Here is a 27,756-nt window from a genome sequence, read left to right as displayed (position 1 = left end):
TGATTTTCTGTGAGGGATCAGGATCTAGTATCACATTTTTTTCCTTGCTGGCATCCAACAAATATTAATTGGCTGGTTGACAGATGGATGGCATACCTTCTCAGCTGAGCTGAGTTGTTTAGTAGCCTTGACATCTGTCCATGTTAGAGCTGCCTGCTTCTTCCAAGTTTTGCAGCCCTTGCTTTGTCAATAATCTTCCATCGTTGCTTGGTTTTAGGTCAACATTCAGTGATGCATTGCAGATCCGTATTTCATTACTGTGCTGCTGTCCATAAAGGTCCCTCTTGCATAACATTTATTTGACAAGCATTCGACACTGAAATGTCATCCCTGCCATCGGCAATATTTAGGGAGCAACACAGGGTGCAGCACACTCTATCTATAAGCCCTAAAGAGTAAGAGATTCCATATTAGATGCAATTCCTGGCTGCCAAAAATTAACTATAAATTCAGGAAGAGAGAAGACATTTATTACTCAGGCAAAATGGGGGGAAGGAGGAAGGAAAATGGATGACGAGAATCATTTATCTCTATGTAAGTTCCTTTGATTGACAGCATTAGTTAAACCTTCAAATAATAAAGATTTTCCATGATTAACATTTTTTTCTTATTAAAAGTCGTATTTCATTTTGAAGAACTCTATGTGACAAGCCAGAGAAGAACATGTGAGAAAAATGGGCCTTCTCTGGTTGGCTATTTGCACACTGATGGAAACTGATACTTTACCCTGGTGACACTTAATGCTTTAGAAATAGACAAACATCTTTTCCTTCTGTCTTTATGGACAATTCTGTAATCACCTCCTAGATAATAAAATTCAAACTGCTTTCCAAGACCTAATCTAAATTTTTCTTTCGTGGGAGCTTTGAGAATACAGTAGTCGCCTTTTATCACATTCTAAGACCCCCCCTCCCAATGGGTAGATGCCTGAAACCATAGATAGTTTATCACATTCTAAGACCCCCAATAGGTAGATGCCTAAAACCACAGATAGTACTGAACCCTATATATACTAGTTTTTTTTCTGCACATACATACCTATGACAAAGTATAATTTATAAATCAGACATAGTAAGGAGACTAACACCAATAACTAATAATAAGATAGAAAATTATAACAGGATACTATAATAAAAGTTATGTGAATATGACATTATTGAGTAAAATAAGGGTTACTTGAACACAGGCACTGTGGTACCTACCACAACCACCAAAGGGATGAGTCACCTCCTATGTGGGATGGAGCAGGACAGTGAGAGATTTCAGAATGGCACGCAGTTAAAAACTTATAAATTGTTTTTTCTGGAATTTACCATTTAATATTTTTGGACTGCAGTTGACCTAGGGTAACTAAAACCATGGAAAACAAACCCACAGATAAGCAGGGAATGTTGTATCTCTTAAGTCGATATTTGCTCAAATGTTGCTGCTGCTTTAAACCCTCCCTCTATACAAACCAGAGCAGAATAAAACACAACAGAGTTTGATTTTGTTAGCTATTATGATCCATTGGGGGGAAAAAAACAAATTTTTTTTAATTTTATTTCTAGTCCCCTACCTGGATTAGACAAGTCTTCATTATTTAAGGTTTCCCTATAGCTAGAAGAAACAGACATAGCACAGACTGGGAGCTATGGAGAGAATTATATAAATTATAAAAGAATCATCTGTATATTAGTATAATCATTTCTACTTTGGAAACTGATGTTATACATGCCACATAGGGGGATTTTATGGTCCTCAGGTGGCAATAATTCTTTTCTTAAGAGAGAAAAATATAGCAGATTATGATGAACAAATATAGTGCTGTGTTAATTACTTGGTATGAAATAAGTAATCCCTGAATCAGTTTCTCCTCTCTGTAAAATGTGAGTAAAACGCCACCTTGAAGGTTTGTATGAGGGACTAGACACATGTACACAGAGCACTTGGTACAGGGCATGGCACATGGTAAGCACTCCCAAATGGCAACAAATATAATTGTGACATTCAGTGAAGGGATTTCTATGGAGTTAAATCAAAGGTTTTCCAGCTACGTAGAAAATGGGGAGAATTTATGCCAAAGGAGTTCATGGATGGCCCAGCCATTCACCCATTTTTTCTCAGACATCCATTCTCTCATCTGAGCTTTGACAGAAACTAGATAACAGTCAATTCAAGGTTAAAGTTTATGGCAAGTGTGTGGTACCTGTGTTTCTGCATTGCTGATTGAAAGAGGAATTGTATCCAAAAATAGTGTGTATGCATGAGACAAGCTTGATCTATTGGAACAAATGAAAGGCCTAGCATCTAGGAAGCTAGAGAGCCTCTTCTCTTCCCCAGAAAGCACTGGGCACTTCCCAGCAGACCTGAGATTTTACCCAAAAGCAGTTGCACCTCCTCACCTATTTAACAGGACTCTTGAAACCCTAACGTCTTACCCTGTAGAACTCATTGGAGGTTAGCCAGCATACATGGTTGATGACCAACTAGCTGGGTAATCTCTGGAGCTCAGCTCCAATATTTCCAACACTGAAGCATCTTTCAGCAAAGACATGACTAAAAATACTGTAGCTGGCCACTGTGGAACTTTGGTTATCTAAGAATCTGTAGATCTAAGGAGACTGGAGACTAGATGCCCACGAACCTGGCCAAGTTGACTACTAACTTGCTGAATGAATCTGCATTATTCCCAATATCTCTGTGAATCCAGAGCCCTAGAACACCATTATAAGCTGTGGCTATCAGATAGAGAACTAAGAAGTCAATTAAGACAACCATAGGACCACTGGCCAGAAATCCTACCTAATAAAATGGTAATATGTAAATTACCATCACTCCGCTATGCCCACGATTGGGCCAGCGGGAGGTGCAGGGGGCGGGACTCGGAGTGGCCGGGGTAGCCAACTGGGCCAGCTGGATGCTGAGCTCACGTCGCCAGCGGCAGCACAAGCTCAGCGTCTGCGCCATGGCTGTGCTGCGGAATAGAAGGGGCCTCTGGGGCAGCGAGCTCACATCCCACCACGGACCATCAAAAGCAGGGGAGCTGGGTGCCTGTCTGCTCCAGCACCAGGCCTATCGGAAGCCTCGGCCACGCCGAGGCTTCTGAAAGGCCTGGTGCACCAGCGGACAGGCACCCAGCTCCACCGTGATCGAAAGTGAAAGCGTGTAGGGGACCCTACACATGCATGATTCAATCATGCACTGGGCCTCTAGTGGAGACTATAAAAGGAAAGAAAGAAGTGGGGTGGGAGGGATCTCCAACTCAAAATTAGCCTGAAAACCAAAATTCAAAAGTATCTAGGGGAAAAAAAAACACATCCTATCTAATAATAGACAAATATGCAAATTGACCATATCTCCGACACACCCACAAGCCATGCCCACCATCCAATCAGAGCGAGTATGCAAATTAACCCAAACCAAGATGGCTACAGCCACAGAGAGCAAGGTTTCCTAGGTAACAGAGGAAGCCAAGTTTTCCGCCTGCCCTTGCCAGGCCTAAGCCTCCACTCAAGCTACAAAGTTTCAATTATAGAAGGTAAACAAATTCAAACAAATGGCGGCAGAATGGAGCTTGAGAGAGCAGGCCAGGGTGGCCGCCGGCAACAGGGGAAGCAAAGCTTTCTGCACACCCTGGCTGGGCCCACCGGCTTAAGGCAACAAAGTTTCAATTATAACCCCAACACAAATGGCTGCCGGCCTCGGAGGGACCCCCAGGCTTGGCTTCGCTCCAGGCTACAGTTTCAATTGTAGAAGGAAAATAAATTCCAGATACCAGGGCCTCTGCTTGGGTTGCCAGGGGGCATGGCCAGCCTGCAAACCACCACAGGCCCCTCGCTCAGGTGGCCCCACACCCCAAGGGAACCCCCACCTGATCCGGGACGCCCTTCAGGGCAAACCAGCTGACCCCCACCCCTGTACCAGGCCTCTATCCTATCTAATAAAAGAGTAATATGCAGATTGATCATCACTGCAATGCACAATATAGCTGCCCCCATGTGGACACAAGATGGCCACCACAAGATGGCCAGCAGGAGAGGGCAGTTGGGAGGCACCTGGCCTGCAAAGGAGGGCAGTTGAGAGGGACCAAGCCTGCAAGGGAGGGCAGTTGGAGGTGATCAACCCTGCAGGAGAGGGCAGTTAGGGGTGACCAGGCTGGCAGGCAGAAGCGGTTAGGGGCAATCAGGAAGGCAGGCAGGCAAGCAGTTGGGAGCCAGCAGACCTAGATTGTGAGAGGGATGTCCGACTGCCTGTTTAGGTGGGATCGGGCCTAAACAGGCAGTCGCACATCCCTCCAGGGGTCCCATATTGGAGAGGGTACAGGCTGGGCTGAGGGACAACCCCCCTCCATGCACGAATTTCGTGCACCAGGCCTCTAGTTCAACAAAATAAAAAAACAGGGCATGAATTTACACCAGGTGAAATTAATTTTGTGAAGAATCTTTAATAAGACTTTAAAATAAATTATGTTTAAAACGGCCTCACAGAAACAGCCAGAATAATGTTTGAACAAATATCTAAACACCCTGTGACCCATCCAGGTTGAAACATAAAATTAACCATTATGCTTTTTATTTGCACATTTGCTCAGAATGATAAGTGCATGAATAACATCTGTTTAAAAAGAAAAATAAATGATGTGGAAAACATGAGCAAAAATAAACATGAATATGAAAAAGAACCAATTGCAATTGAAAAATACAACCACTGGAATAAAATCTCAATAAATGGAATAAAATCTAGCCTGGGTGCAGTTGAGTATGTAATTAATTAATTGAAGATAACACTGTCTATCAAAAACCTACAGCAAATATTATTTTTAGTGCTTAAATTTGATGGCATACTCTCTAATGCTGGGACAAAATAAGAATACTACCTATCATCTCTTTTATTTGACAATATGCCACATCTCATGACCAATGAAATAATGATAAATCTAAGAAAAAGTATGTGAGAACATTAGTGAGAACATTATAAATTTAGAAAACACATAAAGGGAGTCCTGGATGAATGGAGCGACATACTAAGCTCATGGATAAGAAGATGTAACAATATAAAGATGTCAAGTTCATTTATTAATTCAATGCAATTCCAATTAAACTTTTTCTGTGAAATTAAGCAAAATGATCCTAAAATTGATATAGAAAAGCAAAGAGCCAAGAATAGAAAAAGAAGGCAAGAGAGGAGAAAGAAGAGGTTGAGGAGAATGAATATGAAGAGAGAAGGAGATCAACAACATCAAGGTGGGAAACTGCCTACCAGATATCAAAACATTATAAAACCTTAATAAATATGAGAGAGCAGGGTTATCACAGGGAGAGAGAAAAAAGGTTCAAAGAAACAGAATAGAGAGGCCAACAGATATCTCACACACACACACCCTGTATAAAAAAAAAAACTTAACATATTATCAAGATGGCAATAAAAATAATAAGGAAAGGATGGTGTGATGATATTTAATAAATAGGACTAGTTGTTAGTATGCAAAAGTAGGTGTCCACCTCACATCTTGAGCATAAATAAAATTCAGGATAATTAAGGCCTAAATGTATATAAATATTTTAGAATTAAAATGTAGAAAAACATCTTTATGATACTAAAACAGGGATGGATTTCTTAAACAAATCACTGAACCCCAAGAAAAATAAAAAGATTGATAAACCTGACTACATTAAAATGAAACACATTTTCTTCAACAAAAGTCACAATGAACAAAGTTGAAAGACAAACCACAGACTAGGAGAAGATATGTGCAACTTAATCCCCAAGTTTTATGGGGGGTGGGGGGACACAAAATTAAATGTCAAAATATATAAAGAGTGGCCACAAGTCAAAGGGAAAAGATAATAGAAAAATGGACAGAAGTTATGCACAGGTGATTAACACAAGAGAACACCTGAGTGAATTCACATGTGAGAAGATGCTCATCCTCCCTAGTAATGAGGAATATGAAAAATGAACAAATGAGATACCATTTCACACCAAATGGACTAGCAAAATGGTAAATTTGGTTGATACTAAACGTTGGCAAGGATGTGAGAGCAACGGGAAATCTCCCTCTCTGCAGGAGGTAGTATATATCCATAAACCTGTTTTCCCCCCTACGTACATACTCCCAGAGAAAATCTCCACATGTGCCCAAGAAATTAAATGGACAATAATATTTTCTTAAAATTATTTGTAATAGCAAGCAACTTGCAAACAACCTAAATGCCTATCGTTCAGAATACGAATAAGTAAATTTTAGCATATCTTTAAGTGAATGACTTCACAGCACTAAAAACAAATGAACTAGAATTCATGAATAAACCTCAAAATACAAATGAATAAAGCAAATTTTAAGTAGATCATATATTATGAAACATTTATATGTATATATATCTGATTATAAGGTGATCGCATGAAAACATGCATGGATCAGTGTTCTAATTGTCAAACTTAGTGTAGTGGTCAAGTCCAAGGCATAATGGATTCAGGGAGGGCTTCAATTACATCTCTATATGTTTATTTCTTTTAAAAAATCTATACCAATATAAAACACATGAATGCGCCCTCTAATTACAGAATCATTTGGCCTTGAGAATATCTAGGATACCTTGACTGTTCACACACAGAATTATAGATGTTGCTTTACTCAAAGTCCATCTATTTAAATGTTAATCTCATCCAAAACACCCAGAATAATGTTTGACCAAATATCTGAGCACCCCCTGGCCCAGCCAAGCTGACATGTAAAATTAACCATCACACTTTTTATTTGCACACTTCTGATAGCCAGGAATAGAGGACAGTCAAGGGTCATGGTTAAGAGAAGGGGTTTGGAAGCAGCAGACTTGAGTTAGAATTCTGGTTCTTCCTGCTAATGAGAAGTGACTTAGTATCTCTGTGCCTCAACTCACTCCGCTTTAAAATGATAATAGTAATAGTTTGCTGTGAGGATTAGATAGAATAATGCATGTAGCACTCTCAGCACAGTGCCTGGCCCATAGTAGGTCAACAAATGATACTCATCATGTTCACGTTGCTCAATATATCTTAATCTATGACTTGAATGGAGCACATACAAAAAAAAACATGCTTTTGGCTGGAAAGGATTAGTGGGGTAACCAATCACTCTAGTGGACGAAGGCCAGCAAAATGGAAGAAGGGGTGTGCCTATGCTCTCTCTCTGGAGATCCCCATGGGCAGGGGCTGGGCCTCAGGTTTTCACTTGGACATCTTCACAGCAACTGCAGCTGTTTGGGGAAACCCCAGTACAGTCATCATGATGGTCCAGGTTTGAATCCCATTCCTCCACAGATTAACTATGTGTCATCCCTCTAGCCTTGTGTATCTATTGTATCAGTTATCGATTGCCAAGTAATGCTACATAAAAACCATCCCAAAACTTAGTAGCTTGAAACAATAAGCATTAACAATTGCTCACAAATCTGTAGGTTAGCTAGACAGTGCTGTTGATCTGGACAGGGCTCAGCTTTGTGGCTGGGCTCACTTGTGCGTCCATGGTCAGCTGGCAAGTTGGCCGGGGCTCGCTGGCTTAGGACAGCCTCTCTCACATGTCTGGAGGATGGTTGACTATCAGCTGAGGAGATAGGCCCAAGGGATTGCATGTCTTTAATCATCCAATAGTTGAGCCTGGACTTGTCCACATGGTGCCTGGGCAGAGTTTCAAGAGGAAGGAGAAGCTGCAAGTCCTCTTGAGGGCTAAACTCAGCATTTCCACACATGCTTTTGGCCAAAACAAGTCGCAAGGCCAGCCTGATTCAAGGAAGAGAGAAATAGGCTCCACTCTTCATGGGAGGAGCAAGAAAATCATATTGCCACAGACACGGACCAGGAGAGTAGTAATGCAACCATGACTCCGGTCACTTGAAGGAGGTCAATCAAGCAACCGTATTTGTCCCTCACCCTCTACAGGTATTTCCACTTCAGACAGGCTTATCCTATATAATAAAGAGGTAATATGCAAATTGACTCTCACACCCTTGTGTCACAAAATGGCCACCCCCACGTTGTCACAAGATGGCTGGCAGACGAGGGCAGTTGGGGGTGACCAGGCCTGCAGGGGAGGGCAGTTGAGGGCCACCAGGCCTGCAGGGGAGGACAGTTGGAGGTTATCGGGCCGGCAGGGGAGCGGTTAGGTGTCAATCTTGCCGGCAGGGCAGTGGTTAGGTGTCAATCAGGCTGGCAGGGGAGCAGTTAAGGGGCTATCAAGCTGGCAGCCAGAGTGGTTAGGGGCAATCAGGCAGCCAGGCAGGCGAGTGGTTAGGAGCCAGCAGTACCAGATTGTGAAAGGGATATCCAACTGCTGGTTTAGGCCCAATCCTGTAGGGGTCCCAGATTGGAGAGGGTGCAAGCTGGACTGAGGAACAATTTTGTGCACCGGGCCTCTAGTGTTTTATTATAGAGACAAGAGGGAGCTACTGAATGTTTTAAGAAAGCAAAGAGTCCAAACAAAAATGGATTTGGAAAAATATTTTCCTGACATTCAGGGAGCAAGCATTGCCTGAGACCATCAGGAAGGCAGGAATGAGGGGAAAGCATTCGAGGCAATGGAACAGAGCTTACAAAGGCCCAGAACTGTGAAAAGATGGAGTCATGAACAATTATAAGAAGCCTCCACTAGCTGCTTATAATTAATTAGTGCCTCCTAATTTAACAATGAAATGTTTCTTCTCTTATGTTCCTCTAGAAAGCCCACAACATTCATCTTGCCACTTAAAGGCCAAAATTAAAGATAATGAAGCATTCAGTGTTTTGCATTTGCTCAAGCCAGTTCACATGCATTTGTCCTCCAGCCATTAGTGAGCAGTTTTAGGGTAGAGATGAACTTATACCCATGTGGGAGGGTAGAAGATTGGTTCAGTAATTGAGCATTGGTCTCAGATCTGGCTCAGCCACCTTCTTGCTGTGCACCTTAGAGCCAGTACCTCTAAGAGTCAACTTTGAAATCTGTGAAATGGAGCAATACCTACAGGTAGCCCTCTTGTGAATATTAAAGTAGATGAGGCCAGAAAAGCACTGAGCACAGTACCTGGTCATGAATAACCTCCCAGTAAGTGACAGCTGGCTGTTGGGCCTTCTAACTCCTGACTCTCCTAGAGCAGGGTCCACACACTATACAGCCTCCATCAGTACCTCTGTGTTCTTCACAAATGTTGGTGAAAGTACTGACTGGCCCAGGCAAGGCCTGATTGCACATTTTAGGTCTCAGAAAGGAGATATCAACAGGGCTGATTATTAAATAATAAGGAAATTCATGCTCAGTCGAATTAGAGATGGCATTGATTTTTAAACTTTTATTTAAAAATTATTTGTTCAGCATGAGTCAAACAGCAAGCAAGCAAGTTACATTTAGTCAGTATCCATTAAAGTTCCATTTTTTAAATTATGCACCAATATAAAGCATATGTACACTTTACACATAGTTTGTATTTTATATATATACATATTTAAGTATATAATGTGTGGGTATATAGATAATGTATAGGTATATATTAGATATAAATATATAAGTACATAATTATCTATACTAATAAAAGGGTAATATGCTAATTGGGGTGGGCGTCTTCCAGACATCCATCCAGACAAAGCCACAGCGGCTGCAAGGCCCAGGGCTCAGGCAGCTGTGAGCCCCAGTGGCTGCAAGGCCCAGGGCTCAGGCCTCACAGCCACAACAGCCGGCCATGGCAGCAGCAGTGGGGTGATGGGGGCGGCACCTTCCCCTGATCATCCCAGTCACCTCCCGCAGAGGGAGGTCAGACTTAGGCCCGTGGGGAGCGGGCCTAAGCTGTCAGTAGGACATCCCCTGAGGGCTCCCAGACTGTGAGAGGGGGCAGGCTGGGCTGGGGGGACCCCCCCCCCCCCCAGTGCATGAATTTTCATGCACCGGGCCTCTAATGAATATATAAGTAGATATAAGTATATACATACACTTAAATTTAACATTTAAAGTACATATACAAATCAATATAAAGGGGTATAGATATCATGTTGTTTATATAGATACATATGTGTGTGCTTTCATGCTGTTTTTAAACATTTTAGTTATCAGTTTCTCCAGCATTTGGAATAAGAAGGTAGTAGCCATTAAAGCCACATCCACGACACTCTCCCATCAAGTTCCATCTTAACTAAGCCCCTTCTCAATGTGATTTACAGAAAACTTGGACAAGGAGACAGTGGTTGGCTCAGCACTCTATAAGTTTTCACAAATCTGTCACCACAAGGGCCAATTTCTATAGTAACTTCAGGGTTTACTTGGACACAATATGCAGATTTTATTCTTGTTTCAAAGGGAATTTAGAGTCCAGGAGATAGGTAGCCTTTATGGAGGCAGGATTTACTTTTACTCATACAAAGAAAGAAAATATGTGTGTGTGTGTGTGTATAGTGTGTATATACACTTGTGTGTGTACATATATCACATGAGGATATTTTTTCCATTGATTTTTAGAGAGAGTGGAAGGGAGGGGGAGAGACAGAGAGAGAGAGAAACATTGATCTCATATCGATTGGTTGCGCCCTGACCAGGTTGGGGAACAAGCCTGCAACCAAGGTACATGACCTTGACCAGAATTGAACCCTTCAGTCTACAGGCCAACGCTCTAACCACTGAGCAACTGGCTAGATCTATACTTTATTTTTTAAGGACTTGTGCAATAGCTTTGCTTGCCCCGAGAGGATGTCACAAACAGTACACTAGTCACCCCTGCAGAAACCAAAGCTTCCTGGGGCCCTATAGCCAGACAGCCCCTGCACCCACATTTCCTTACTTACTCCACAGTTTGAGTAGTGAGTGGAAAAGCCAGCCCCACCCTACCCCCACCCTGGCCCTTCCACAGGCCGTGCGCACAAGGTTCCAGCAGACTTGGTAATATGACCGTTTAATCCCTTAACTGCTTCACAGACCGTTAAAATAGGACTGGTAAGTTTCAGGTGACTTCCACATCTTGAATGCTGTGTAGGGTTTAAACACGGCATTCTGATTGACTTAAGCATTTATGCTTGTTTCGGTTCTCTATAGCCACTTAACAAACTACTCCAAAACTTTAAAAAGGGCATTTATGTGCTCACAGTCCTGTAACCTGGGCAGGGGCAGCCTGTCTCTCTCCACTAGCTGCTGACTGCGGTGACCTGGCTGGTCTGGAAGGGAGGAGGGATGCGGCTCCCCTCACATGTCAGGCATATCATCAGAGATATTGGGACACTGGAGGCCTCTCTCTCCACGTGTTCTCACCCATATGTGGTCTAGCAGCTAGACTCTAGCTCAAGCTCCTCTATGTGGCACCTGGCACCAGCTGATGAAGCTCAAGTTGTCAGGCCTCTTTTTATATATTTTAGAGAGAGAGGAAGGGAGAGGGAGAGAGAAACACTGATGTGAGAACAAATATCAATCTGCTGCCTCCTGCACACCCTCTACAGGGGATCTAGCCCAAAACCCGGGCATGTGCCCTGACTAGGAATTAAACCAGCAACTTTTCTGTGCATGGGAAAATGCCCAACAAACTGGGCCACACCGGCCAGGGTGCCAGGCCTCTTCAGAAGTGGTTCATCACCCTTCCACTGCATTTATGGGTCAACCCAAGTCACCAGGCCAATTCAAGGAGGGGGGAAGTACACATAGGAGGGGAAGAACTATTTGGAACCCGTGATATAAGGGAAGAGAGGACAAGCTAAAGGGAGAAAACTAATGGAATTACAGAGAGTGCTGCAGAGGACATTCTAGAACATGAGCCCTGAGAAGGCTTGCTCAGCGTTACAAAGCCAGGCAAACCTCGGAAAGATTACCTAATAAATGCCTGGGGGTCTCAATCTGGTGACTTCCACATCTTGAATGCTGTGTAGGGTTTAAACATTGATCTCATATCGATTGGTTGCGCCCTGACCAGGTTGGGGAACGAGCCTGCAACCGAGGTACATGACCTTGACCAGAGGCCTCCAGTGTCCCAATACCTCGGATGATGTGCCTGACATGTGAGGGGAGCCGCATCCCTCCTCCCTTCCAGACCAGCCAGGTCACCGCAGTCAGCAGCTAGTGGAGAGAGACAGGCTGCCCCTGCCCAGGTTACAGGACTGTGAGCACATAAATGCCCTTTTTAAAGTTTTGGAGTAGTTTGTTAAGTGGCTATAGAGAACCGAAACAAGCATAAATGCTTAAGTCAATCAGAATGCCATGTTTAAACCCTACACAGCATTCAGGATGTGGAAGTCACCTGAAACTTACCAGTCCTGACCCTGAGGAGCCTATTTTAACTGGTCTGTGAAGCAGTTAAGGGCTTAAACGGTCACATTACCAAGTCTGCTGGAACCTTGTGCGCACGGCCTGCGGAAGGGCCAGGGTGGGGCTGGCTTTTCCACTCACTACTCAAACTGTGGAGTAAGTAAGGAAATGTGGGTGCAGGGGCTGTCTGGCTATAGGGCCCCAGGAAGCTTTGATTTCTGCAGGGGTGACTAGTGTACTGTTTGTGACATCCTCTCGGGGCAAGCAAAGCTATTACACAAGTCCTTAAAAAAGGTCCTGTGGACTCCCTTGAAACTGTATGCAAAATGTTGCCAATGTACGCGCCTTTTATATTCCCGGAGGAACGTAGGGATCTGTAGCATGGAATACTATAGCATTCGATCTTCAAAAGAGTCTACGATCCAAAAAGGTAAAGCAGCGTTACCCACAATGGATGGGCCAGCCTTGAAATTAAGCACCGGCCCACAATTCTAGTGCTTCAAAACAATCAGAGCTCTTCCAACCAGAGACCTGTAAGTGTGTTTTGTGCAGGAAGATACTTCAAGTTTTAAAGGAAAGATCAGATTTCAAGGTTGAAATGTTCTGAGAAGCCTCTTTTGTCAGAAATAAGCCAAGGTCCAGCAGGCAGCTGGAGGGGGAGGAGGAAGAAGAGACGCTGGATACACAGATGGAAAATAGGGTGGGCCAAGTGCTAGCTTCGGGCTAACCACGCCATGGAAAAGAACCAAACTGCTTCCAATTGACAGAACTTAAGGAACCTCTTCCAGAGCCTTTTGAAACCGTACCTAACGTGTCTTTATTTTTCCCTACAGCCATGGGACCCGATGTGCAGGGGAAGTTTCTGCTGCAGCCAACAACAACATCTGTGGGGTCGGGGTGGCATACAACTCCAAGGTCGCAGGTAAGCCGTCCCTGCCAAGCAGCAGGCCTTGTTCCCGACAGCCAGCCCCAAAACGCATCACACCCTAGTCTCCAGGATGGCCGGGGCCTGGCAAAAACTCCCACTGTGGCAGGAGATCTGAGACGTGGAGTTTAACAAAAGTGAAAAAAAGACGTATCTATTTTTTAACCTCTATGGCAATATCAATACATGTTTGAATTTTTTTACTTAAGTGTAATATAAATACAGAAAAAGTGCACAGGTCCCAAACATGTAGCTCAATGGATTTTTACAAACTGCATTACCAGCACCCAAAAGCCCCCCTTGTGTCCCCTCCCAGTTGCTATCCAGGCACACAAGAATAATCACAATCCTGATTTCTAACAGCAAACATTGGTTAGTGCCGGTTTTTAAACTTTACATACATGGAATTGTATTGTCTGTACTCTTTCCTGTCAGTATCAGAAAATCTTAATGAGACTCAAACAAAGCCTATAGAATATAGGAGATGTGCATGGATTATTATAAACACACTCAGAATCTTCAAAATGGTCTTTTTGGTTGTTGTTTTCAGTTTTGCACAATGCATCTCATCTTTAAGGAAATATATTCTTACCGAGAGCCTTTTCACTAAGTTCCATAGGAAGGACATTTAACAATTCCATCTTTACAGAAGACTTTAGACATGAGCATGACAAGTCACTAGAAATTAGAAATCAAAACCTGCCCCCACCCCCAAAAAAGAGAGAGGGGGAAAGAAAAGGATGAACGAGCAGGGTTCATAATCTTTCCACAAAATGCTGGAGAATGGAGTGGCTCTTGGCTTGTCCCAAGTTTAGCCTCAAATTGGCTCTTAATTTGTTTAGGCTGACTCATCCAGCCTTGTTTTTCTTTTTTTACAACTGTCTTGACATTTTTCCTGGAGATTTAATGGAACCATAAACGAACTTTGTGCTGACACTTGCATTTCTGGGGACCTAAATAAAGCAAGAGCAACTTATACAAACGCATCATTAACCTCTTTCAACACTGTTTGCTCAGAGGCTTGCCTGAGCTAGGTGCAGAATACATCCATCCCAAAGCATACATTGGGAGGTTCTGAAATGTAAATAGAGGACGCTTGGTCCCTCGGGTTTCAGCTCTCTTTACTTTGTGTGCATCCAAAATGCTAGCATCAAAATGTCAGAAGCCATTATGAGATCAGGGGAAAGAATATCACCCAATTAATATTTTATAAGCTAGGCTTGTACCTCGGGTGGTAGCTGAGGCAAGGTGGGTTCTCTATTCACAAGACAGAACGGAGGCAACTGAAAAATTCAAACCTGAATTTCTCATTCCTAGTGACTGTCTTCAAAATAGTTTTGAAAGCTTTGTACAACCAAATCAACTGGTTTTTTTCAACAAGGGATTCTTAAAACTACTGCATGTAAAAGTTAAAAGTCAGCCCTAGCCGGTTTTGCTCAGTGGGTAGAGCGTCGTCTTGTGGACTGAAGGGTCCCAGGTTCAATTCTGGTCAAGGGCACATGCCCAGGTTGCAGGCTCAATCCCCAGTAGGGAGCTTGCAGGAAGCAGCCAATCGATGATTCTCTCTTATCATTGATGTCTTTCTCTTCCTCTCTGAAATCAATTAAATATATATATATATTAAAAAAATTAAAAGTCAGAGTTGCTCACGATGTTTGGAGGTTTATTGGGGTCTTTTCCCCCATCTGCTTCTTTTATCTTTTTTTCTATTATCTGAACTCTGAAAACATCTAAGCTGCTCACCAAATGTACCTAATTTTATTACTCTCTTCTTCATTACCTAAAAGCAAATCCAGAGACTAAAATGTGGGTATGTAAGGGAGAAAAAACTTTCTCCTAGCCTTTTAGGTTCTTCTGGCTGGTCTAAGAATTAAATTGACGTGAGACTGATTAACAGGAGAAAATAATCTGATTTAATTATATACATATGTACGGAGGTTCCATAAGAAAATGGCGCCCAAGAACAGATAGGGTAGTTGAGGCTTATATGCTGTCTTGAGCTAAGGAGAAGTGGTTAGTGTTTGGGGACTTTAAACGGGTGGAAGGCAATTCACAGGGAGATGGAAAAGCAAATATTTGGTAGACAAATGTGTGCTGGGCCATGCAGAGAGTGGGAGACAGAGTCTCTAAAGTGTAGGCCCCACACCTAGTTCAGACTACACTATAGCTATCTATGAGGAGAGCTCCCTTCCAGGGGCAGGCCCTCTAGCTAAATTATTTTAGGCAGTAAGGGAGTAAGGGGGGAGGTCAAAGGTTCTTCGTCGTGTGTGTGTATGTGTGTGTGTGTGTGTGTGTTGTTTTTGCTTTGTTTTGTTTTTGAGAGTATGTTTATTAAAGCTGGGGACAGTGAAACAAGGGCTTAGGATAGAAGAAGCAACAAAGGAGGCCTTGGAGACAGGTTCAGGGGGTTAGCCTAGGATGAGCTGCCACTGCCCATTGCTCCCCTGGTTGCAAGTCTTGTGGGGTCCCTTAGAGTTTAGGAGATGCACATGAGTAGGGAAAGAAGACAGGAAAGGCACAGGCATGCTCCTGGGACCTTCGTTTGGGGGGGGGAGGGGGGGAGCTTAAAGGCTGGGAGTTTATGGAAGGTCTTAGAGGAGGATTCAATAGAATATTCATCAGCTTTCCCAGGTGTGCCCTTTCAGGGTCATGGTCTCAGTTGTATTGCAGCTCCAGGCCCAGAAAAGCAGCAAAACCAGGTGGGTAACGCCAGGTCCAGCTGCATTGACTAATGACCCCCTGCCCTGGCGCTGACCAATCAAAGGTTCTTCTTGAATCTTTTGTTTCTTAAAAATAAAATAATCCTCATGCCAGAAAGACACACTTTAGGATGGCAAATTTTGCTTCCCTACAAGTGCAAGGAGTTTATTTGGAAAGAGAACCCAGGAAGCTGGAGAGAGGGAATGAGGGCAAAGGGAAGGAACCAATAGTGTATGTAGATAAGCTGGTTGCTCCCAGAGACAACTGGATCTGAGGGACTATGGGAATACCCCTCAAAATTCCTCCCGCAACCATATAAAAGAAGGTGTAGAGATTAGCCAAAGAACATATATGCATTGCCATGGACTATGTGTGGTGAAGGCCAGAGGAAAGGGGGTAGGAGCTGGGTGGAGGTGTTGGAATGGGGAACATCTGTAATAGTTGTGTAATAAAAATTTTAAAAAAAATAAAAAACTGGGGGAAAATGCACTTCTCAAGGTGAGGAGGCTGGGAGTTTATTCACCAACTGCCATCCCTCATTGGTGGGAAAGGCTCCTGGGACGAGAACACCCTGGCCTGCCCGGCCTGCCAGCTCTCTTGAACTGAGGAGAATTCCTAAGGCAGAGAACTCCCCCCAAGCAAAGACACTCATATGGGGCCGACAGCCTCTGCCTCACCTGGAGACTAACCCCTGTCCCACAGGCGGGTGACTGACTGCAGCCTGACACCTCAAAGACACGACCCCTGCTTTCTAAAACCTTCAATACAATGCTCTGAGGTTCCAGAAACCAAGACCAGAGCTGGTGGGAGGCATGCCCAGCCACACAAAGATTTTCAATAAAGCAGCCACCTTTCTCCCCTTTTCCACTCCCTAAACCCCAGACCTGCTCCTCTGTAACCACTCATGCTAATTCTAACTGCTCAAGGGCCAGGAAACTCCAGTAACCGTGTCCTGTGTCCTGAAGGATATCCAGTGTTCTCTAGGCTTCGCCAGAGGAGCAAAAGGAATTCTTCATGAGGATCCCAACAAAAGCAGAATTTCTGGCTCCCCACCTTACATATTTAGGGGGAACATTTTGTTCATTCTAGTTGTCAATTACAAAAAATGGCTGGTTTTTATTACTCTGAGCCATACCCTTCCAGAGAATCTTTCAGGAGCTTTCTGAGCTAGGGATGGGTAGAGTGCCACCTGGTGGCCTATCAAGGGTTTGCTAGTCTCTGGTAGTCTCAAGGTGTTCAGTTATAGGTTGTGGAGGCCTTGGCAGCTACACCCTAAATACCTCCAAAGTCCTAGGTCTATCTCTCTTCACCCAGTACTCAAGAAAAGACAAAAATTGAGTTGCTACAGAGATGGGATTATAAAATAAGTCATCTGAAGGTAAAAAAAAAAAAAAAGATTTTAAAATTATTGAATATCTCTTCATCTGCCTGTTAGCTTCTTGGGTTCACTTTTATTATAAACCCTGCTCATTTTCCCATTGGGGTTCCTGTTTTTTTCTTGTTGATTTTCAAGCACTTGTGGTATGTCCTAGAGATTAACCCCTGATCAGTTTTAATCAATGCAAAAATCTTCTCCCTAATGTTTGCATGAGCTCATTAGTCCATTTGGATTCACCTTTGTATGTTGTACTAGCTAGGGGTCCAGTTTTATTTTTCTCCAAATATGAGTCAATATTCCCAATACCATATACTTTTTTATCCTTACTGTGGATATGTGTGTTGATTTGTGTGTGTGTGTGTGTGTGTGTGTGAGAGAGAGAGAGAGAGAGAGAGAGAGAGAGAGAGAGACCCACAAACTTTTTGGTGTATGGAACAATGCTACAACCAACTGAGCCACCCAGCCAGGGCCTAATACCATTTATTTATTAATCCAGCCTGTTCCTTTGACTTGTGATGCCACCTTCATTGTATATTAAGTTTCCACACATACATGGGTAGTTTCTGGGTACATATAATTTAGATAAAGCCTCCTAGCAAGTATAAACTAGGAAGTGTTAGCCACACTTCTACTACCGAGCCTTTGTATATGCTCTTCTCTCTGCCCAGAATACTTTATCACTACACTAGACCTGGCCACCTCTCTTCACCCTTCAGCTCTCAGATCCCCATTGCTTCCTCCAACACAAGCTCCCAAATCAGTTCCCTCATCCCCAATTAATAAAGCCTGCTGAATTTTTCACCCCAACACTAATTACTTTAGCTTATTGTATATTTTTGTTATTGCATATATTGATATCTTCCTCCATAGGCAGATGACAGTCCTCATGAGGACAAGGGCCATTTCTGATTTCTCTCACATCTCAGCAACTAGCACAGGGTCTGCACATAGTGAGTGCTCAAACCCTATTTGCTGAGTGACAGAAAGCGAAAAAGGAATAAAGAGAAGAAAGGGTCAATGAAGAAACCATTATAAGCAATTTTTTATCTTATTTGTTTGTTTGTTTGTTTCCTTTTATTCTTGTTGTTAATTCTCACCCAAGGGTATTTTTCCATCGATTTTTTATTTTTTTTAATATATTTTATTGATTTTTTACAGAGAGGAAGGGAGAGGGATAGTTAGAAACATAGATGAGAGAGAAACATTGATCAGCTGCCTCCTGCACACCCCCCACTGGGGATGTGCCCTCAACCAAGGTACATGCCCTTGACCAGAATCAAACCTGGGACCCTTGAGTCCACAGGCTGACGCTCTATCCACTGAGCCAAACCGGACAGGGCTCCATCGATTTTTTAGAGAGAGTGGAAGAGATGGAGGGAAAAACATCGATGTGAGACACATTGATTGGTTGCCTCCCTCACATGCCCCGACCAGGCCTGGGGATTGGACCCGCAACCCAGGTACATGCCCTTCATCAGGAATCAAACCCGTGACCTTTAAAAAACCAATAAAACATACAACAGTTCCATGGGTTTATACTGCTCTAACCACTGAGAAACACTGACCAGGGCAAGTATCTCCTTTTCTACCAGCATCATTTTACCTTTGTTCCTTTATTCCAAATCAAATCAGTTCCAAAGAGACCTAAGGCCTCACTGTTGGGTGCCTTCCATGTGCCCAGTCCTGCTGTGGGTGGTGGGATGCTGACAGTCTAAGAGAAGACTCTGACAATGAACAAATAAGCACGATACTATCAGATAATGATTGCTGGTAGGAACAAAACAAAGCAAGGTGGCAGAGAGTAACTGGGGCGGGCCACAGCAAGCAACTTGAGGGCAGGCTCTACAGCATCACGCCTGGACTTCTACAGAGCTTCTCAGAGCAGCCCCAGGGTGTGGCCAAGCCAATTGGGATTGGCCTTACCTCCCTTCCTGTTTAAGCCAGAGCATATAGATTTACACACTGGGCTTCAGGATGAGATCACCTCTGGTCAAAGATTCTGAAGAGTTTGGAAACCACACTGTTGACTATTGTCAAAATGACCTGGAATTTCTCTACCAGCAATGAACTGCTTCCACATATTTGGCCAATAAAACATACAACAGTTCCATGGGTTTATACATCTTTTATCTGAGTTTTTAAATAAACCAATAAAAAACAACCCATTAGTGCAATAATTAACATTTTCAGATCCTTAAAACCTATATCAGCATAAATTTGCTCCTTAGCCTGCAGACTAATATTCATAAGCACGAATGGTGGCGACTAAAGATACTGAGGTTTGTGGGCAGATGTAGCATTTCTTGGTGTCAGGGACAAGCTCACCTTTTTAACAGGAGTAGAGTCAGAAAGGATTTAGTTCAACTCCCCTGGCCATGAGCCCCTAGAGAAGCAATTTTCAATCTTTTTCATCTCATGGCACACATAAACTAATTACTAAAATTCTGCAGTACACCAAAAAATATATTTTTAGCCAATCTGACCCAAAAAATGGTATAATTTTGATTTATTTACAAAAAATAATCACCTACTCTTTTTGCTCCAAAGTGATCTTTTTAAAAATCAGGTGCCTATACTTGTATACAGTATAAGGATTTCTGATACTAATAATCAACCAGACACAAACTTATTACTATGCGACATGACCAATAAGATGCAACTTTATTATGACCTAAATATTTATGGTTCAAGACAGGGCATTCACACTAGATAGCTATTGTTGTGTTGGCTGTTGTCCTTTTTTTACTGGACAATCTAAGGGAAAAGAGGTCAATGCCCCTGACTAAATAGTCAGGTGTTGCATGTTTCTCACGGCACACACCCGTTAAAAAATCACTGCCCTGGAGGCTAGCAGCACTGCAAGTTGTACAGACGGGCATGAGGCTCAGAACCTAAAAGAAGGGATGTAGAGCCACTACTGATCATTAATGTGGTGATCAGGCCTGGGGGGTAGGGAGGATTACGGGAGGGAATAGATGCTTGATGTACACTGTGTCTCCTCACCATTGAATTACATCAGCCAGTAGAGCATTTGTACAAACGTGAAGACACTGAGTCCTAGCACCCTGGTCTTCCCTGTCTGCTCTGCCTCTCACTCTCATGCCTTCTTGTGTCCTCTCTCTATATATCCCCCTGTAGCTCCTACAGCACCCAGAGGCAAACAAAAGAGGCCCTCCAGAAAAACCCTTGGGTCACCCTGAGCCTGTCTTGGCTGCTAATGGTGCAGTCGCTTGCAAAAATTAATGCTGTGTCTCATCCAATTAATGCATGCCTCATTCTTCCAGAGCTTAACGAGATTAAGAGAATGTCGGGCGCCTGGCCCCTGAATATGAATGAGAGCTTTGCTTTCAGTCTCTGGCGCCCTTGCCTCCCTCGATGCTGAAACAGTCAGAAGATTAATGCACACCAGCTTGATGTCTGTACAGTGCACAGGGAGCCAGGGAGGGGATGAAGAGGGAGAGAGACAGGGGGATAAGAACTGCAAATAGAGAGGGTACAGGACACGGCTGAATGCACCAGGCACTGGCTGTATGACAAAATCCAGTGCTGCCATTGGCTGTTCAGTCCTGGTCATCTGGGCACTGGATGAATTCAAGACCATCTGAGTTTTCTTAATGCAAGAAAAAGAATACCAACCTCTCTGTGATGTTTTCCCATCCACAAAGTAAGCATGACTTCTTACAATAAGAAGCTGCACTATTTAGTTTATTCTGTGACCTGTGAGCCACCTTTGTTGAACAAATTTTTTAAATAAGTAAAATATAGATGGACCAAAAACAAAAGGTAGAGTTTTTGATTTTCTATCTTTTATAAAATTAATCATAAAACAGCTCCCAGAAAGTTCAAACCATGCTTATTTTGGATGAGCTTCCTCCAGGAGAAAAGGATGTTAACTCATAATTGGATATTTGTTGGCAAAAATGGTGAGTTGATGTGTAAGTTAATGGCAGAGGATGGGAAAATCTGAGCCTGTTATTATTTGTTCTTCTGGACCTGTTATTTCTGTTAGGGAGAAAATGGACTACATAAAGTAATAATACGATGCATTTATTCACCAAATATTTATCAAGCTTAAGATAAACTCCAAGCGCCATGCTGATGCCCTGCGACACAGAAGTGAACAAAATAGACACATGCCCTGTGCTCAAAGACCTGGCTATCTGGCGGTGAATGAAGCACACAGAGAAACACTTGTCCTAGAAGGCTGAAAGTGTGGTGCAAATGGAAAGCCCGGAGAGCTGGGTCCAGAAAGGCTTCTGGGGAAATGCCTGCTGAACACGAAGGGTAGTCAGGAGGAGGGTGAGCACTGGGGGAAGCTGCAATGCAGGCATAAGGGTGGGCTATGGGACGTTGAGGAGGAAAGAGAGGCCCTTAAAGAGGGAAGACAATTTTATGTCCGTTTCACGTGTCCTGCAAGAACCGTGGTTGTCCTCATTTAAACTGGGTGGCATGCCATGCGAGAGTGATGCTTGTGCAATAATGTCCTTTGGTCATGGGGGATAAGTAAGGAGTGTCTGCATCCAAGCGTTCACTGTGTGCAGCCCAGCCCCTTCATTTCAAAATTCCCGTGGCCATAAAGACTTAGGTCAGGGCACTAAAATTCTAGGCTCCTTGCCACAACGCAGTGTATCAAGCAGAGAACAATATGGCCCCAAAGGGCAATGTTTGGAGATTAGTGATGGAGGAACTGTTGGCTGCAGCTGAGTTAACCCTGGAGAAGCTTTCTACGGACATCCAAAGGGTGATGTGAACCACAGGTGGCACAGGCATGCCCCGTTTCCGTGTGCCTCCACCCGGTTCAGGTTTACACACACACACACACACACACACACACACACACACACACACACACACAGAGTCCAGGACTGCAGCACTCTGCTCCTTTGCAGCTGCCCAGCAAGGAGTCACTCCCACAGGCATCAGAGAGTAACGCCAACTTTACAAAGAAGCCGGAGGAGAGAAAGAGGAGGGAGTTACATCATGCACCCCATTACTAGTGTATTTTAGAATAAGCCATGTAACATCTGTCCTTCCCAAAGGCCCTTCTCAGATGCAATGAGACTGAGAGTTCCTCTTCTCCTGACCCTGCACTTACCTACACTGTCCCTGCCCCCCCTGCCCTCTGCCCTCTGCCCTCTGCCCTCTGGAATTTCTCCTTCAGTATCTAATACCTATTGCCTCCCCCTCACTGTCGTGCACAGTAACTTTATTTCTCCTCTGAGGCTTGGCCCCAGTCAACACCCCGTCTCAGAGGCTGGCCGTCCACTTAGAGACAGGAATGTCCTCAACCAAGGTGGTCTCTCCCCGTTGGGAATTGTAGTTAAGTTTGCCAGGGGAATAAGATTGTCGTCAAACAGTTGCATAAGGAAAGGTGAGGGTGGGGTCCCAAAAGGGTGGGTGGGCCGGTCTGTGCCTCCCTCTTGATCCTCTGAAGGTGTAGCCCACACACCACCCCCAGGTTGGACTCCAGATTCCGCAGCGTCCCCAGGGCACCCAGGATGGAGGACCTTCCAACCGCACCCGAGATCTGAGCCTTCCTCCCCCGTGTCTCCTGGGAACTGGGGACCCGAACCCCGTGTTTCCCTGCCCGCCGTGTCCACAGGTATCCGGATGCTGGACCAGCCGTTCATGACGGACATCATCGAGGCCTCCTCCATCAGCCACATGCCCCAGCTGATCGACATCTACAGCGCCAGCTGGGGCCCCACAGACAACGGGAAGACGGTGGACGGGCCCCGGGAGCTGACGCTCCAGGCGATGGCGGATGGTGTGAACAAGGTAAGGTCGGTCCTGCCAACAGGAGGCCCTGGTCCAACACGCGGGTGGAGAGGAGGTGATGATAGAGGAGGAAGGGGAAGCGCGGGGTGGGGGGCAGCGGGGGCGCAGAGGTGGGCTGTTACCCTATGCTTAGCCCCGGTTCTACAAAAAAAAAAAAAAATGGACCCCAAAACAGCGTTAGGCGTGCAGATTTGTTGAAGGGGATGGACGTCCGTGGAGGACAAAGTGGGGAGGGGGGAGGCCAGAGGAGGCAGGGGCTCCCTTCAGATGCAGGCAGTGAGCGCGCCGGCCCCTGAAAAGGAGAGGGTAGAAGGAGGGTCCTGTTCTGCCCTGGTGCCCACAGGAAGGGGCCTGACTAGTGCCCCCTCCCTGCCCATCGTGGCTGGGAGAGCCCGCAGGCAGTGGGGCGTCTGTGCAAACCCCGCGTGGATCCAGCGGGGGCTGTAAACCCACAACGTCTCCATGGCCTCCCAGACATTATTAGCCCAGGAACAGACAGAGCCAAGGAGATGGGACCAAGGCAGAGGGCAGCGGGGATCCCCTGGCTGAGATCCAGGGTCAGCGGCCACCCAGACAAGACCGCCAGGCTCCGGGGTCAGAGTCTCCCTGGCTTCAGGTCCCAGGTGCGCCACTCAGTGTCTAAGCGTCTATCTGCAAGTGACTTGACCTCGCCGTGCCTCGGTTTTCTTGCCTGTAAAACGGTGATAACGATCCATTCTTCCTGGGATCTTTGTCCGGTGTAAATGAGATAAATACACAAGTGCTTGGGACTGGGCAATGCCCCCCAAAGGGTTGGTGCCTGCCCTGGCCATGTGGAAGCTTAACCCGCAGCCCCCGAACTTTGTGCATGAAGCACGGTGTGTCACTAGGCTTGTGGAGTCTGTGGATCAGGAATTCCGGTGGCCCAGTGGGGATGCTTGTCCCTGCTCCCCGTTCCTGGGCCTCAGCTGGAAGACTCATGGCTTGTCTTACCGAAATGTTGTGTTTTCACATGTTCTTGCAATGTGCTGAACTCAGAATGTGTCCCCGTGGGTGCCATCACACCCACCAGGCAGTGTAGTCATTTTGCCACATGAGGTCTTTATTCAGGATTAAATTTGCCATCAGGGTGACAGCAAGGTCTTCTCCATGCTTTCAGGTTACTTCTCTGTTCAGCCACTGTGTGGGAATCCCATGCCAAAGATGCCAACAGTGGTGTGGAGAGTGAGAATAATTAGGTCCTAAGTGAGGGGACAGGCCAGTATATGAAGTTTAGAATATGGGCACTGGAAAATCCATTTTAGGAATTTTTTTTTTAATTTTGCTTCTTGGGTTTTGACAAATTTCAACTAGATGAAATGCCCATAGCTACATTTGGGTATATAAACTAGCACTATTATAAAGTGTAAAATGCATCTATGCTATGTATATATTTAAATTATTTACAGTCTGTATATGGAAATATATTAACTCATTACTTATACATTTATAACACTAAAAGAGGTATATGGACAAAATACTATTTTTAACAGTAGCCCAAAAAGGTAAAAATATTGAAGAAAATTAGAGCAGACAGGTGAAGTTTACTTTTTCTTTTACTTTTTTTTTTTTTTTGAAGAGTTACAATATGCCAAGCATTCTTTTATTTTTTATAGTCACTATGCTGGACATTAGATACCCATAACTTACATATCATATAACTGGATGACCAACATCTTTTCAATCCCCTCACCCCCCACCCCTGCAGCCCCTGGCAACAACCATTCTACTCTCTGTTTCTATGAATTTGGTTTTTTTAGATTCCACATGTGAGGTCATACAGTATTTGTCTTTCTCTGACTTATTTTACTTAACATAATGACCTCAACTTCCATTAATGCTGTCACAAATGGCAGCTTTTCTTCTTTTTTATGGCTGAATAATATTCTACTATGTATATATAAACATTTTCTTATCCATTCAAAGGACCCAGGCTATTTCCGTGTCTTATTATAAACTAGAGACCCAATGCACAAAGATTCGTGCAAGAATGGGCCTTCCTTCCCCTGGCTGCTGGCACAGCCTTTGCTCCGGCCCGGAGCCGCGTTTCCACCTTCCCACTCTGCCCAGAGGCCTGGAGCAGCTGGGGCAGTGTGGAATGCCTGCGTCGTCGCCATCTTTGTTGGGTTAATTTGCATACTCACTCCTGATTGGCTGGTGGGCATTGCGAAGGTACGGTCAATTTGCATCTTTCTCTTTTATTAGTGTAGATAATGCTGCAATAAGTATGGGAGTGCAGATATCTCAGATACTGATTTCATGTCCTATGAATATACAGGGTAGGGGAAAAGTAGGTTTACAGTTGTGAGTACAACTGCTACCACTGTCTTCCCTTCTCATTACCAACCATGGCCTCCAAAATCATTCCTTAGCTTTTGTCCCTATGTCAATTTTTGTAATCTTATTGAATCTAAGCTTCTGAATATGAAGCAGCATAAAATTTGTAAAAGAATTGATTAAATGAGCTCAGCTTGATTAGAGTAAATTTAGGCATGAAAAATCTAACTTTAGATCCTCACATTGTTGCTTGCTCACACACATTCCTAGTCTTAATGGACTAAAGCTCTCCTTGGACAAAAATTGACAGCATCTGGGCCCTAAACAGTAAGTCAACCTTAGAACATGGGTCAGCTAACCTTGGCTCAAAGGCCAAATCCAGCCTACCAGCTGTCTTTGCAAATAAAATGTTATTGGAACACAACCAGGCCCATCAAGGCCTTTGTATCCTTCCAGCCACAATTTCTCTTCCAAACAAGCTGTCATAAGCTCCACATGGGAGGAAGCACATGAATGGAATCATCGCTCAGAATGACGGACTTTTCTGCTAGCCTGTCCATCTCTCCGTCTTCATGAAGTGGCTGACATTGTAGGATAGGAGGTTTGCTTCCTCTGGGCAGGGGTTGTTGTTCAAGGATTGGCATGAATAAGTGGAGAACTGAGCTTGAGAGCTAGGATACCTGTTCCTCGTTGGCTGTGGGACTTCAGATTAGTGACTTTGTTTCTCCATTCCTCACTTTCTTCTTTTGCAAGATAGCCACATCAGTGCTTCTCAAAGTGTGGCCACTGGCCCACCTGGGACTAGAATCTCAGCCCCACCCTACCCACCCACCCTGATGTATCAGAATCTGCATCTTAACAAAATCCCATTCAAGTTTGAAAGGATGTGTATCAAGTAACCCTAAGATGCTAAGACCATAATATATATTGTTTTAAAAAGGCCACAATGTGTAGAAAAGGGCAGTAGAGGTAACTCATTTTCTGGAGGTCATGGTACTGCATGTCCTTATCAGGGTGGTGCCTTGGATGGTCTGACAGCTGACTGAGCCGTATACTATAGTGCAGGGGTCCTCAAACTTTTTAAACAGGGGGCCAGTTCACTGTCCCTCATACCATTGGAGGGCCAGACTATAGTTTAAAAAAAACTATGAACAAATTCCTATGCACACTGCACATATCTTATTTTGAAGTAAAAAAACAAAATGGCAAAAACACCCGCATGTGGCCCGCGGGCCGTAGTTTGAGGATGCCTGCTCTAGTGTATCTCTCAGTTATAGGAACAGAGACCCATGTAGCTCAACTGAATGTGTTTATTATTGTAAAGATGTAGGAGGAGTGATGAGGGCAACGGGATGGATTCAGGCAGGACCTTGTACAGACTGGAACCAGACATGTTCTAGACCCAAGGTGGCTGCAGGACACTGACCAAATAGTGTGTAGATCCCCCCACTAGGGCCCTGCAATCATGGGGCTCGGCCACTCTCACATTGCTGTTTCTCACTGACTTTATATATCTATCCCTTCAATCAATTTTTTCTCCTCCTTGAGGTTTATGCTCACATGGTACTTCTTGGACAAGGTCCCATTAGCACCATCCTTTATCACAACCTGTCAGCCTCTACCCAACTGCCATCTGCTCCACTCCAATGCTTTAGGGGGGCATTTTGGCCCAAAATTAGGGGAGACGTCTTCCCCCTGCTAGATTCCAAGGGAGGTTCTTTTGGAAAGGTTTAAAACTTGAGGGATCAGAGGACAGTTAGAAGGTTGCTAGCACAGCCCCTTTCTTTTCTATCCCAATAACATCAAATGGCAGTCATCTATACGCATCCTGGCCTTTCAGCCCTCTGATGACACTTCTTCTGAGCTGTTGAATTCTTTCAACGGTCTAAACAGAAATATAAGACCACATGTTCCCCCTCTGTTATGGGTTTAATTGTGTCCCCAAAATTTATATGTTGAAGTATCTTAGAATGTGATCTTATTTGGAAATAGGGTCATTATAGAGGTGGCTAGCTAAGATGAGGTCATACTGGAGCAGGGTGGGCCCCTAATCCAATAAGACTGGTGTCTGCATAAAAAGGGTAATTTGGACACAGGCACTCAGGCAATTTGGACACAGAGAGAACACCATGAGAAAATTAAAGCAAAGATTGGGGTGATGATTCTACGAGCCAAGGAGCATAAAAGATTGGCAGCAAACCACCAGACACCAGGAGCAAGAGAGAGAAGAGATCCTTCTTCCATAGCCCTCAGAAGAAACCAGCCCTGCCAACACCTTGACCTTGGACTTCTGGCTTCCAGAACTGCTAGACAATATGTTTCTGTTGTTTATGCCACCAGCCTTGTGGTACTTTGTTATGGCAGCCCTAGAAAATCAATACAGCTTCTACTTAGAATGGACAGCCAAAAGGGGGATTTGGCAGACTCAAGCAATATGGAAACGACATGGACACTTTGCCAGGTTACTCTTGATGT

The 27,756-nt window shown here is 44.3% G+C and overlaps 1 protein-coding gene across 2 annotated transcripts in view; it reads left to right on the top strand.

The window, feature by feature from the left end:
- Positions 1–27,756, top strand: part of PCSK2 (proprotein convertase subtilisin/kexin type 2) — a 256,763-nt gene that overhangs the window by 197,516 nt on the left and 31,491 nt on the right. For both annotated transcript variants that reach the window (XM_054723859.1, XM_008141110.3), the window contains 2 exons: positions 13,039–13,127; positions 22,811–22,986. In XM_054723859.1, the coding sequence (XP_054579834.1) occupies positions 13,039–13,127; positions 22,811–22,986 (265 nt within the window). The remainder of the gene's footprint in view (positions 1–13,038; positions 13,128–22,810; positions 22,987–27,756) is intronic.

This window comes from Eptesicus fuscus, chromosome 12 (genome assembly GCF_027574615.1).
Source record: "Eptesicus fuscus isolate TK198812 chromosome 12, DD_ASM_mEF_20220401, whole genome shotgun sequence".
NCBI classification, from domain to species: Eukaryota; Metazoa; Chordata; class Mammalia; order Chiroptera; family Vespertilionidae; genus Eptesicus; species Eptesicus fuscus.
The sequence above is the reverse complement of the archived record's forward strand: the minus strand, read 5'-3'. Positions and strand labels throughout refer to the sequence as shown.